The sequence below is a fragment of the Aotus nancymaae genome, unplaced genomic scaffold (genome assembly GCF_030222135.1).
Source record: "Aotus nancymaae isolate 86718 unplaced genomic scaffold, 86718_ANA_hifiasm-v0.15.2.pri h1tg000041l, whole genome shotgun sequence".
In the NCBI taxonomy this organism is placed as follows: domain Eukaryota; kingdom Metazoa; phylum Chordata; class Mammalia; order Primates; family Aotidae; genus Aotus; species Aotus nancymaae.
In genome coordinates, this window is record NW_026988455.1 from 25,980,280 (window position 1) to 25,994,502 (window position 14,223).

Here is a 14,223-nt window from a genome sequence, read left to right on the forward strand (position 1 = left end):
AAAGTGGGTCATTAGGACTGGAGAAGCGGCAGCCTAAGATACACAGCCTCCAAGATCCACTCTCCAGGGCCTCCCCTACGCCCAGGGCGCGCACACTTAGACCAAACGCAACCAGAGGCCTGCCCTCACCACCAGCTGACACAAACCTGCGCGCGGACAAAGCCGGGCCCCACACGCCGTTCGCACACCTGGCACACATCCTGCCGGCCACCCACACAGAGGGTGACACACACAGCGCCCTGCCGCCCCCAGGGCTTCTTAAGGCACAGCGCAGGAGCAAGGACGGGCCCAAGGACGCGATCGCTGACAGACCCTGCGGAAAGCCCTCTGCGGGCTGGCGCACCCTCACCTGCAGCTCACACCAGGCCACCTCCACCCAGGTCTCCGTGTCCAGCCCCTTGTAGACGGTCTTGAAGGAACCGCGGCCCAGCTCGATGTCGAACTTGAGGAAGCGGCCGTCCAGAGAGGTGGCCACGGCCTTGAGATCGTCCTCATCGTCCTCCTCCTCTTCGGGCTCGTCCCGGCGTGTGCGCCCGGGCTCAGGCTTCGCCTCGGTCGCCCCCTCATCCTCCTTCCTCACGGTCGCCGCCGCCTCCTCCCTAGGGCCGCCGTCGGGGGCAGGCGCGGTTTCGGCAGCAGCTGCGGTGGGGTCCGGACCGGGCTCCTGCGCGACCACGGGCTCGGGGCCGGCGTCCGCCGGGGCTCCAGGGGCTCCAGGCTGCGCGGCCGGCGCTGCGGGAGCAGGGGCGGTGGGACGTCCGCGGGCGCGCTCCGCGATAAGGCGGCGCGTCTTGCAGAGCAGAAGCACCCGGCGCTGCAGGGGCTGCGGGGGCTGCGGGCCCGGCGCCTCGGCCGCCTCCAAGCCAGGCGGCTCCTCCTGGTCCGACTCTACCACGCTGCGCCGCAGGAAGCGCTGGGGCCCCGGCCGCGCCGCCTTCGCCCGCGGCTCCGCCATGCCCGCGGGCCCCGCGCCGCGCCCGGGCTCCATCAGCGCGCCGGGGGCGTCTCGGCGGCCGCCATCGCCGTCCATCTCTGTGGGCCAAGGACACACAGGCTCGCGAGCGCCGGCCCTGCCGCACCTGCCCAGGCCGCGGGATGAGACAGCGCCGCCCCGGGCCCGCGCCCTTCCCAGCCCCGGCCGCGGAGAGAGCCTGCGGGGCTGTCTCTGGGGGCCCTGGGAAACAGGGACTGCAGACGGGACCAGAGGATCGGGTTGGGGAGGAGGGGTCCGTGCCCTGCTCAGCCCCCGGCGGCTGCGGAGAGGGACAGGCCTGTGCTGTTTCTGGAACCCCGGGAGGGAGGATCTGCTAGGGTGTCCCTGAGGGCCCCGGAGGGTCTGCAGAAGGGACCTGGAGGCCGGCAGAGGGATCTCGCGCCCTGCCCAGCCCCCGGCCTGGGAGGGTCCTGCTGGGCTGTCCCGGAGGCAGCTGTAAAGGGGATAAGGAGGCCTGGGAGTGGGAAGAAGGCACCGGCCGGGCGGCGGCTCCACAAAGGACGCGGGCCCGGGGCGCGGGAGGGGCGCGCGGGGAGGGGGCTGCAGCGCCGCGGCGCGCACACAAAGGCGGCGGGCGGCGGTGGGGGGGCTCGGCACTCACAGGGCGAGCGGACGCCGTCCATGCCCGCGGCCCGGCGGCCGGGGCGAGCGAGGCAGGCACGATAACGCTTCGAGGCCGGGGTCCGAGTTCCGGGCTAGATCTGCGCTGTGGTGGGGGCCGCGGCGACGCTCCGGCTCCTGCGCGCTGCTCTCTCGGGCCGGGCCACTGCGGGGCCGCGCTCCCGCGTGCTCCGGCCGGCTTCGCGCGGCTCCGCTCCCGCACCGGCTCAGACCCGGCGCGCGGGGAGGGCGGGGCTCCGCTCGCCCCGCCCCGGGCCAGCGCAGGGGGCTGGGCCTGGCACGCCCACCTGGCTGCGGACTGGCGGGCGGGCGCGCGCGGCCACCTGCGGGCTGGCTACCTGGGCTCCCATCCGCGGCTCTTTGCTCGAGGCAGCGCTCCTGGCCTTTGAAGCTCTTTGGAACGCTCCACAGGGCTGTCGACTGCAGAGGACCCCGTTTGTTCCTAAGAGGAAGCAGCAGGCTCAACGCCTCAGCACGCCGCAGCCCGGCGCGCCAGACCTCAAAGCCCTGTGCCAGGACAGAAGGCAGGCTGGGAAGAAAAGGACCAGGGGTACGGCCATCCTCGGGAGCCCGGCTTGGGGCTAAGCCTGGTGGGGGTCAGCGTGTCCTTTACTGCCCTCACTTCGCCACCGGGAACCATGAGGACCTCATCATCACCCAGGGAGTCACTGATGATCATTGTGCCTATTTTACAGTAGAGCAAACTGAGTCCCCAAAGGCATAAGTTATATGCTCTAAATCCCAGAACTTCCACGACAGAGGCTGAGCTGGAATGCCTTGGATGATATGGAGAGGCTTTCAGATGCCCCTTTATCCAAAGTGTTCTTCCTTTCCACCTCTTCCAGATGCCACCTCTCCTGAGAAGTCTTCCATGATCTCTCTCTCCTCCTTCCTCCTCTAGACTCCCATGGACAAGCTCTCTCTTGGGCGTCTCTGGCCCTACTGCCACAGGTGGGCTGTGTCAGTAACTGTACTGCTAAGTTCTGTGACTTGCTCCAGGCAACGCCCTGAGCTAACACTCACCCTCACCCAACACTCACCCTCACCCTAGCCTCCATCACCCTAGGTGGGGAAACTGAGGCACAAGGGAGATACCAGGGTATTCTCATCTCAGTCCCCCCATCAGATACACACACACTTCCAGAGATGAAAAGACGTTCCTGAGCTGTTGGCCCTGGAGCCCCTGGCACAAAGTAAGTCATGTGACATAAAAGCCAACAGAGGCATTACTTCACCTTCACAATGCTGAGAATAATATGCCAAGCCGACTGTTACCCAGAGAAGCAGGACTTCCTGGGGCCCCGCTGGGCACTGGCACTGGCTGAAACTAACTTGTGAGGAGCAACAGTGTACATTTCTTCCCAGCTCTGGGTTCAGCAATGCCACCCTATAGCCTGAAATCAGCAATGTTAGGAGTATTTACACTATGGAAATTGGCAAACATCTCAAATCAGGACTTTTTGCCCCAGAGAGCCAGTAGTTAAACAGTGTGCTAGGCTTGGGACTACACATTTGGCACTTGCCTGTTATTTATATAATCTAATCCTCACATCTACCTTGTGAGACAGCCGTTCAGTCTGGGGCTCAAGTCCGCTGGCATGAGCCCAGAGCTCACATGAGGAGGAGGCCAAACAGCAGACGCCAGCTTTGCAGGACTGAGAGGCCCTGAGGGACAGGGGTCTAAGTTGCACCTCCTGGGGCAGGAGTCTTCCAGGTAGAGGTTGGGAGTGGAGAAGGATCTTTTCTGTCTTCCCTTGGAGGCTAAAGACCCCCAGCCTAGGAGAGAGATCCAAGATGGCTGATGATTAGCAGCTCGGGCACGTACCTCCCAGTGAAAGCGCAAAGAACGAGAGGACGCCACACTTTCAGACGAATATTAGTTGCTCACGGACCAGGAGATTCCCAGTGGAGGAGCTCCACGGGTCGCCAGGGCGACTCTTGTGGCCGGGGGTGGCGGTTTTGCTGGTGCCTTAGCACGCCAGTTCTTGGTGCAGAGTCCGGAGATTCCGGGCAGAAAAGCACCATCAATCTTAACACCGCTGTTTTGGCCGGCTCAGTGGATTGCTCAGATTTCGGCGCAGGGAATCAACAAGTTGGACGTCAGAGACCCAGTTAGAAAGTCAGTAATTATAAAGACGACAGACGGACAAATATATAATGAAGGGAAGAAACCAGCGTAAAAAGGTAGAGAATACTCAAAATCAGAATGCCTCTCCCTCTACAGGGGATTGCAATTCCTCATCAGTAACGGAACAAGGCTTAATAGATTACACGTGTGTTCCAATAACAGAAGCAGGTTTCAAAACGTGGGTGATAAGAAACTTCTGTGAATTAAAAGAACTTGTTCTAACCCAATGCAAAGAAACTAAGAACCTTGAAAAAAGGTTTGATGAAATGTTAACGAGAATGGACAATTTAGAGAAGAATATAAGTGAATTGATGGAGCTGAAAAACACAACACGAGAACTTCATGAAGCATGCACAAGTTTAAACAGTCGAATTGATCAAGCAGAAGGAAGGATATCAGAAGTCGAGGACCAGCTCAGTGAAATGAAACGAGAAGACAAGAATGCAGAAAAAAGGATGAAAAGGAATGAGCAAAGTCTCCAGGAAATATGGGACTATGTGAAAAGACCTAATTTACGTTTGATAGGTGTACCTGAATGTGATGAAGAGAATGAATCCAAGTTGGAAAATACTCTTCAGGATATCATTCAGGAAAATTTCCCCAACCTGGCAAGGCAGGGTAATATTCAACTCCAGGTAATACAGAGAACACCACAAAGATATTCTTCAAGAAGACCAACCCCAAGGCACATCATTGCCAGATTTATTAGGGTTGAAATGAAGGAGAAAATACTAAGGGCAGCCAGAGAGAAAGGTCAGGTTACCCATAAAGGGAAACCTATCAGACTTACAGCAGATCTCTCAGCAGAAACCCTACAAGCCAGAAAAGAGTGGGGACCAATATTTAACATCCTTAAAGAAAAGAACTTTCAACCCAGAATTTCCTATCCAGCCAAACTAAGCTTTATGAGTGAAGGAAAAATTAAATCTTTTGCGAACAAACAAGTACTTAGAGAGTTCACCACCACCAGGCCTGCTTTACAAGAGCTTCTGAAAGAAGCACTATACATATAAAGGAACAACCAATATTAGCCTTTCCAAAAATATATCAAAAAGCAAAGAACTTTAACACAATAAAAAATTTACATCAACTAATGGGCAAAACAGCCAGCTAGCATCAAACGCCGGTATTAAACTTATATATATTTTAATTGGATAAAAAGCCAAAACCCATCGGTATGCTGCATCCGGGCCCATCTTACATGCAACAATACACAAAGACTCAGAGAGAAGGAGGAAGATTTACCAATCAAACAGAGAGTAAAAATAAACTAATAAACAAAAAGCAGGAGATGCAATTCTCGCCTCTGATAAAGTAGACTTTAAAGCAACAAAGATCAAAAGAGGCGAGGAATGACATTACATAATGGCAAAAGGATCAATGCAACAAGAAGAGCTAACGATTCTATAGATCAACGAGATAGAAAATTAACAAGGATATTCAGAACTTGAACTCAGACCCGGAACAAGTAAACTTAATAAACATTTATAGAACTCTCCACTTCAAATACACAAAACATACATTACCACCTCACACCTATTCCAAAGGTGACTATATAATTGGAAGTAAATCACTCCTCAGTAATCGCATAGCATTTCATAGGTTTAAATTAAATATTGGTTGGCTGTTTGTTTGTTATCTTCTTCCCTTATTCCTTCCTGACTACATCATTAAGTATAATTATCAGTATAAAAGAGCTTTTCAATACCCATTACTAAATTGCATTCTAGCCTGGGCAAGAAAGCAATACTCCCATTCTCTCTCCCTCTTTCTTTTCCTTCTCCCTCCTCCCCATTCTCTCTCTCTCTTTCTCTTCCTTTTTCCTCCTTCCTATTCTCTCTCTCTCTTTCTCTTTAAAAAAAAAAAAAAAAAAAAAAAGACCCCCAGCCTTGCTCCTAACCAGCTGAGTGACCTTGGGCAAGTCCTGGCCCTCCCTGAGCCTCAGTATCCTGCTCTGCAGAGCAGGCTGATCATCCTGGCTTGCCCACCTTAAAAGGCTAACTATTCCCTGAGGATTCAGTCAATCTAAGAAGGGCACCAAGTCCACAGACCTGTTCATTATGGGTGTGTTCAAGCCAATCCAAGGGAAAACCAGGATGGAACGGAGCTAAGCACGTTCTGAGACCAGCACACACCTATCTGGCCTCCTCCTGCTCCCAACAGGCCACACTGGCAGCGTGGGCAAAATACCTGCTGGCATAGGAGAAGGTTCATCAGCACCCATGGCTGCTGCCCACCCACACTTGTAGATATGCATGGGAAAAGATGGCTATACCCACGAATCAGCAGGGAGCAGCCCAGGCTGTGGGGAGTGGGGGACAGCCTGTTCCTGAGAGAATACTGTGTACTCTCTGAGCCCTTAGGGGTGATTTCACGCAGCTCTGCTTATGAGGCCTCTCCATGGTGGAGAGTTCTTTCTCTCTGCCAACCCATGACCATTAGAGTGCACAGCTAAGTCAGTAGTGGACAGGTCACAATTTCCTTTGCAAGGAGTCTCAGGCTGGGCTCAGGAGCAGGCTCCTGGCATCCTGGCAGATGAAGCCTGAAGGATCCTTAGACAGACCTTGGAAATGAGGACTTTACAGCACTGGCTGTGTGCCCTTTGGCAGGTCACTGGATATCTCTGAGCTTCCATCTCCCTGCTGCTAAGACAGGGTGTGTAAGTACACGGTCTGCTTTGCTGGGTGTCCTGAGGCTGTATGACCCAGGGTCATGATGTCAGCATTTGTCTTTTTGGGGTCTTTTCTTTTCTTTTCTTTTCAGATGGAGTTGCGCTTTGTTGCCCAGGCTGGAGTGCAGTGGTGGGATATCAGCTTAGCTGACTGCAAACTCTGCCTCCTGGGTTCAAGCAATTCTTTTGCCTCAGCCTCCTGAGTAGCTGGGATTACAAGCACCCACCACCAGGCCCAGCTAACTTTGAATTTTTTTTTTTTTTTTTTTGAGACAGAGTTTCGCTCTTGTTACCCAGGCTGGAGTGCAATAGCACGATCTCGGCTCACCGCAACCTCCGCCTCCTGGGTTCAGGCAATTCTCCTGCCTCAGCCTCCTGAGTAGCTGGGATTACAGGCACGCGCCACCATGCCCAGCTAACTTTTTGTATTAGTAGAGATGGGGTTTCACCATGTTGACCAGGATGGTCTCAATCTCTTGACCTCGTGATCCACCCGCCTCGGCCTCCCGAAGTGCTGGGATTACAGGCTTGAGCCACCACGCCCGGCCTGACTTTGAATTTTTAATAGAGACGAGGTTTTACCATGTTGGCCAGGCTGGTCTTGGACTCCTGACCTCAAGTGATCTACCCACCTCAGTCTCCGAAAGTGCTGGGATTTGTCTTTGATTTTTACAACAGATGAGTACATTGAGGCCTCGGCCAGTGACTTTGCGACTTTAAGTAACTTTCTGAAGGCCTCAGAATGGAGAGAGTAACCTCTACCCACAGCTATCACCTCAGCTTCTGCAGTGCCAGGGAGCCCCTTTGGTGAGACAAGTTTCTCTCAAGTCCAGGTTTTGCTCCAGGCTGATCCAGCCAGTGGGCACGTGTAGGCACACACCTGCTCCATGCAGATGCAGTTCCAGGAGCTGGGCCCCAGCAAGCAACAGGACCATGGTGTAAGTTTGCTCATCTGTGAGATGGGCATAATGGTCATGTCCAACAGTCTTGGTACACAGGAGGCATTTAACAAGTGCTCATGGAGGAAGGGAGACAGGGCTAGCCCCACTCTCTCTGCTCACCTCAGGGCCCATCGAGGGTCACTGGGTGAAAGGAAGAGCAGGGTCTGGCTATGCCGAGTGGGAGCTCTTCCACATGTGCTCCCTGGGGCTGATCTGCCTCTCAGTGGGGTTAGGCAATCTATCTAGTGCTGAGGTCCAGTGTAGCCAGGACACTTGCCCGAGTGCCCCCTGGGTCACACCATGGGGAGGGTACCCTGGTGGGGTCATTAGATGGGGAGGACAGTGCTGGAAGAGCAGAGCCCAGGGAACCCTGCAGTCAGGCAAAGTGGCTCATGCCTGTAATCCCAGCACTTTCGGAGGCCAAGATGGGCAGATCATTTTAGCTCATGAGTTTGAAAACAGCCTGGCCAAGATGGTGAAACCCCATCTCTACTAAAAATACAAAAATTAGCCAGGTGTGGTGGAGCACACCTGTAATCCCAGCTACTCAGGAGGCTGAGGCAGAAGAATCACTTGAACACAGGAGGTGGAGGTTGCAGTGAGCTGAGATGGCGCCATTGCATTCCAGCCTGAGCAGCAGAGCAAGACTCTCTCAAACAAATAAAATAAAGAATCTGGTTCCTCTGTTCTTCAAGGTGCAGGGCCCAGCAGGGCATCATGGGGTTCAAGGTTGACTGACAGGTCCACAGAGAGAGGGACTCTGTGGAAATAAGAAATGCAGTCCTGCAGCCCCTGGTGAGCGGCCACCTGAGGCACCAGGGCCCACCCCCAGCCTGTCTGATGGTGCAGGACTGGGTGGCGCCAGTCCCTCAGAGACAGGGGACAGAGTCCTGAGACAAGCTAAGGGGCCTAGCTGGCCAACGACTGACATACCATGATTGCTGAGTTAACACCAGCCCGTTCATGGTGGAAAACCAGCAGCATCCTCTGGCATGACATATTCCCAGGGGCCACGACAAATCATCGGGCACAGCTGGCAAGAATTGGAAATGAGGCTGTGTTAGCAGGGAGTTGAGACTGACATTTTCAGTGAAATATCCAAGGTTGGATTCGTTGGGGACCAGAATCGGCCAGGGTGACACTTGCTTTCAGCGTATGTCCAGAGCAGAGTGTGTCACATGAAGGGCAAGCCACGGAAGTGTCAGGATTTTGCTTCTTCAGGGTGTGACCTTCCCAGGGGCAATCTGGCCACATCTCCTTGATTGCCCCCAAGCCTGGGCTGCCACATGTTCCCTGTTGACCCACAGGGGAGAGTGACGTCTGGGCCTAGAGAGATGGAGGAGAATGTGGGGCCATCAGTGAAGGTCAGAGGGAGCTCCAGAGTGGGTGTGTTGTGGGAGGGGATGGTGAACTTGGCTTGGCCTGCTTCCCTGCTGCTGCTAGGGACATCTGGTCACCAGAGCCAGAGACAGGGGTCTGGAGAGCAGAGGGAGGGGGTGCCATGTTCTAGAACACAGTCCTTATTTCTCTGTTTTTAATAATTTTAAAAAATTATGTAACATTTTCTTTACTCCCAAATTTCAAAACACATTGATGTTTAAATAACAGCTTTATTTAGATATAATTCATGTATCATAAAGCTTACTCTCATAAAGTGTGTGATTGGGAGGTTTTTAGTACATTCAGTGTTGTGCAACCATCACCTCTATCTAATTCCAGAACATTTTCATCACGTCAGAAAGAATCCCTGTCCCCGCTAGCAAACTCTCCCCATTCCCTCCTCCCCTCAGCCCCTAGCACCCACTGGTCCACTTTCTGTCTCTGTGGATTTGCCTATTCTGGACATTTCACATAAATAGAATCATACAATCATACACATTTTGTGCATTCTTTCACTGAGCATCATGTTTTCAAGGTTCATCCATATTCTGTAGCGTGTATCAGCATTTCATTTCTTTTTTAGGTCCAAGTAATATTCCGTTGTCTGGATATATGATTTTTTTTTTTTTGAGACGGAGTTTCGCTCTTGTTGCCCAGGCTGGAGTGCAATGGCACGATCTCAGCTTGCCACAACCTCCAGGTTCAAGCAATTCTCCTGCCTTGAACCTCCACCTCCTAGGTTCAAGCAATTCTCCTGCCTCAGTCTCCCAAGTAGCTGGGATTACAGTCCTGCATCACCATGTCTGGCTAATTTTGTGTTTTTGGTAGAGACAGGGTTTCTCTATGTTGGTCAGGCTGATCTCAAACTCCCGACCTCAGATGATCCGCCCGCCTCGATTACAGGCCTGCACCACCATGCCTGGCTAATTTTGTGTTTTTTGTAGAGATGGGATTTCTCCCTGTTGGTTAGGCTGGTCTCGAACTCCCAACCTCAGGTGATCCACCCACCTCAGCCTCCCAAATTGCTGAGATTATAGGCGTGAGCCATGATGCCCAGTCGATTTTTTTTTTGAGACGGAGTCTCAATCTGGTCACCCAGTCTGGAGTGCAATGGTGCAATCTTGGCTCACTGCAACCTCTGTCTCCCGGGTTCAAGTGATTCTTCTGCCCCAGCCTCTGGAGTAGCTGGGATTGCAGTTGCCCACCACCAAACCCAGCTAATTTTTTGTATTTTTAGTAAGAGGGAATTTCACCGCAGTGAGCCGAGATCGCGCCACTGCACTCCAGGCTAGGCAACAGAGTGAGACCCCGTCTCAAAATAAATAAATAAATTTATAAGGCCAGGTGCAGTGGCTCACGCCTGTAATCCCAGCACTTTGGGAGGCTGAGGCAGGCGAATCACCTGAGGTCAGGGGTTTGAAACCAGCCTGGCCAACATGGTGAAACCCTGTCTCTACTTAAAATACAAAAAAAAAAAAAAGAAAGAAAATAGCCAAGCGTGGTGGTACACATCTGTAATCCCAGCTACTCAGGAGGTTGAAGAAGGAGAATCGCTTGAACCCAGGAAGCGGAGATTACAATGAGCCAACATCGCCCCATTGCACTCTAGCCTAGACAACAGAGTGAAACTCTGTCTCAAAAATAAAAAAAAATTACAAAACAGGCCAGGCATGGTAGCTCAGGCCTGTAATCCCAGCACTTTGGGAGGCCAAGGCAGGAGGATTACCTGAGGTCAGAAGTTTGAGACCAGCATGGCCAACATGACGAAACCCGGTCTCTACTAAAATATAAAAAATTGGCCAGTTGTATTGGGAGGTGCCTGTAATCCCAGCTATTCGGGAGGCCGAGGCAAAAGAATTGCTTGAAACTGGGAGGCAGAGGTTGCAGTGAGCTGAGATTGCACCACTGCACTCTAGCCTGGGCAACAAGAGTGAAACTCCATCTCAAAAAAAAAAAAGTGTTTTAAGTCGTGCCCAGTGTCACTACCTCAGCACGATCCCTGCTGCAGGCCCTGCAGCAGGCACACATCTATCTGTGTGCAGCTGTTTATACGAGAGTGCAGATCAAATAAGCGAACGTGATTGAACATTTTTCTTCTAACTACAGAGGGATTATTTAATTTTACTTGATTAGGCTCATACCAGATACAAGGTCATATTTCCTGTTTTGCGTTAGCCCCTCAAATGTCCTGGGAAGGCAAGTATTTGAGATCCCCACCGGGACTCCTGCTAAAGGGGGGCCAGCCCCAGGCGTGGACATCGTTATCCCTCAGCCTCCACTGACCAGACCACTGCCAAACTGCACCAGGTAGTTCCTCGCCCCAGGAACTGGAACGAGGGATCTTGAGAAGCTGGAGGTGAGTCGTTGAGCCCAGTAAATGGTGAAACCCCAGGTAAGTCTTACAGCTGAAATAATGATAATAACAATAATAATTGCCACCATTACTGGGCACGTGGTGTGTGCTAGGTGCTGAGCTAATACTTTGCAAAAATGCTCTCATTTCACCCTCAGGACCCCCTGGATGTGGCACCATTCGCAGATGGAAATTCGGCATGGAGAGGGAACCCATCATGACCGAGCTCCACACCTAGCAGGTCAGGCAGACCGGAGGTGAGCCCAGGAGGGCTTGTCCATGACTCCATCCTCCAGCTGCCAGCCAGCTTGTCCCCAGGCCTCTGTGGCAAGTCCTGTGTTCCCTCAAGGCTTCTCTCTTGAGACGCCTCTCTTATGGACAGACAGTTAAGTCATGACCCTCCTTTAATTCTACATTGACTTCAGGCCCAACCCTGTGTGTTCACTGCCCTCCAGCATAGCCACTCGCTGCTGAGGCCCTGAATTTGGCCTTTCCCCTTGGCCCTGACAGTTCGTGCCAGCCCCAGCTCAGCCTATGACCGCTGTCTTATACCCGATGCCTTTAAATGTAGTCAGCTGTGTAGACTGGTACAGGCTTTCTGAAAGCAACTTGTGACTGGAGAAAGAGCCCAAAAATTGTTCTAACCCTTTAAGTCAGTACCTCTCTTTTGGAGAATTTACCAGCGATGCAGATAGTGTTGTATAAAGATGTTCACTGAAGAATTATTTATAAAAAACATTATGAATAATATAAATAGTTAAGGAAATAGTGCTATTCCTTCATAATCAAATATGGTCGAGCTGGGCGAGGTGGCTCACACTCGTAACACCAGCACTTTGGGAGGCTGAGGCGGGCAGATCACTTGAGACCAGGAGTTCAAGACCAGCCTGGCCAACATGGTGAAACTCGGTCTCTACTAAAAATACAAAAATTAGCCAAGCATGGTGGTGGGCACTGGTGATCCCAGCTACTCGAGAGGCTGAGGCAGGAGAATCGCTTGAGCCCAGGAGGCGGAGGTTGCAGTGAGCTGAGATCGCACCACTGCACTCCAGCTCCAGCCTGGGCAACAGATTCTGTCTCAAAAAAATAACAAAAAACAAAAAAAATGCTGAGCCACTTAAATGCTCTTCTTGGAGTTGTGCAATGATTAGAGATACTGTGAAGTGACAACACACAGGAAGAAACACTGGAAGGAAATACACTGAAGTGCTGCCAGTGAATGCTTCTGCCCTTGCGCATCCATCTGCATTTCAGACAAGAGGCAGTTCCATCCACCACCGCCCATGTCTTTAGATGGGGGATGCTGACAGACTCCCAATGAGGCCATGAGATGAAGGAAGGGGCTCAGCAGAGAGTGTCGAATGCAGCTCAAAATGTGGGTCTGGAGGCTCCTGCCTCTAATTTAAGCCTTGGCGCTGCCCACTGGCCATGACCTTCGACTCTGCTGGTTAATTTATCTGAATGTCAGTTTCCTCATTAGTCAAAGGGACAATGGAGGTGCTGAGTCCCAGGTTGTGAGAGATTCCCAGGGAAGTTCTTAGCAGCCCTGGAAGGAGGCAGATGTGTTGGCTCTTGCAGGCTGCAGAGATGGCCATCAGGTGTGCTGGGGCAGCTTGGGGGCACCAGCTACTGCTGTCCTCTTGACTCTGGGCAAACTCTTGCCTTGGCTGGGACCCCCCAGCTCTCTTGTCTTTACCTTGCCGGCAGTGCCTGCCCACAGAGAGAGAAATGGCCACCCTTTCCAATCTGCCTGGGCGCAGGTCCTCACCTCTGTTTCCATAGGGGGACACAGAAGTTCAGGGGACACAGCAACAGGGGTGTCAGGGCCACAGAACTGGTGGGGGTCTGTGAGAACAGAGCAGAAAAAAAGAGCCGGGCAGCTACCAGTTTCAGTCCCCACCCAATGGGCTTGGCGGGGTCGTCCAGGCAGGTTCTGACCGTGGCCAAGGCCGGGTTGTCCTCCCAACTAGGGGAGCTGACTCAGGCCTGGGGCTGGCAGGGGTCTCTCCTGCCCAGAGTTTCCAATTTGCACTCAGTGGGGCCCCAGGCAGCCTGGCAATTGGAGCCGACCAAGTCCCCTCGAGAACCCCCAAAGGGGCCGCATCATTCTCCATGTGAATATAGAAGAGGGTTTTTTCCATTTATTGATGAACTTGCATGCCTGATTTCTGTTTTTTTCCAGCAGACTCAGTCCAAATTACTTGTGCCTGTCCCTGGAAGTGCCTGGCTCATTCAAACTGAAGGTGTACCTAGGTGGACGTGAGGCCATTATCAAACACCTGTCAGCCTACTGTGCACATGGCCCAGTGCTCACCTGGGAAAATGACTGCAGCGCATGACAGACTGCATGGGAGGCATCAACCACCTGGGGCAGCAGGGAAGCTGCCCATACGAGGGGCACAGAGCCCAGGTTTAGGAGACAAAGAAGAAGATGATGAGACAATGTCATTTCCTAGAGGATCCAAGCGGGAGGGCTTCCTAAGAATGCCACACAATCCAGGAGCTGGATCTACGGCTTATACAGTCGATTCTTGGATCTCGGGCAGTCATGCTTTATAGTCTCTGAGAACACTGAACTAGCTAATCCCAGACCATGTGTCCCAGGGAAACACAACACACTTTCCAATCAGCTCCATGTACAGATCGGCAAGTTTTCTCTCCTGTTTCTGGATGGACAGTGGATTCATTAACACAGAACCTCTGTCAACAGCACTGTAACTGACAGCACCAACTCACACATGAAGGAAGCTTGTCTAACACATATTTTCTCCCCCAGGCACATCACAGCTTCTCTATGCTTAAGAACACAGGGAAGCTCTTCAGTGCAGTGCCTGCAGCCATTCGAAACAGCAAAATCACCAACAAAGCCCCAGAAAGTGCAGCACTAAATAGGATGCAGAAGACTGACAACCCATGAGAGAAAAGGACAAACATAAGTAGAGAACTAACAGAAAAGCAATACAAATGGGACGGGTGTGGTGGCTCACACCTGTAATCCCAACAGTTTGGGAGACCAAGGTGGGTGGATTGCCTGCACTCAGGAGTTCGAGACCAGCCTGGGCAACAAGGTGAAACCCCGTTTCTACTAAAACACACACACACACACAGAGTCAGGCGTGGTGGCATGTGCCTGTA

At 52.6% G+C, this 14,223-nt stretch overlaps 1 protein-coding gene across 1 annotated transcript in view; it reads right to left on the reverse strand.

The window, feature by feature from the left end:
* The window catches only part of WNK2 (WNK lysine deficient protein kinase 2), a 124,479-nt gene extending 123,449 nt beyond the window's left edge, over positions 1–1,030 (reverse strand). The window contains exon 1 of the mRNA XM_021671904.2: positions 350–1,030. Coding sequence (XP_021527579.2) covers positions 350–1,030 — 681 coding nt within the window. The remainder of the gene's footprint in view (positions 1–349) is intronic.
* Between the last annotated feature and the right edge of the window lie 13,193 nt (positions 1,031–14,223).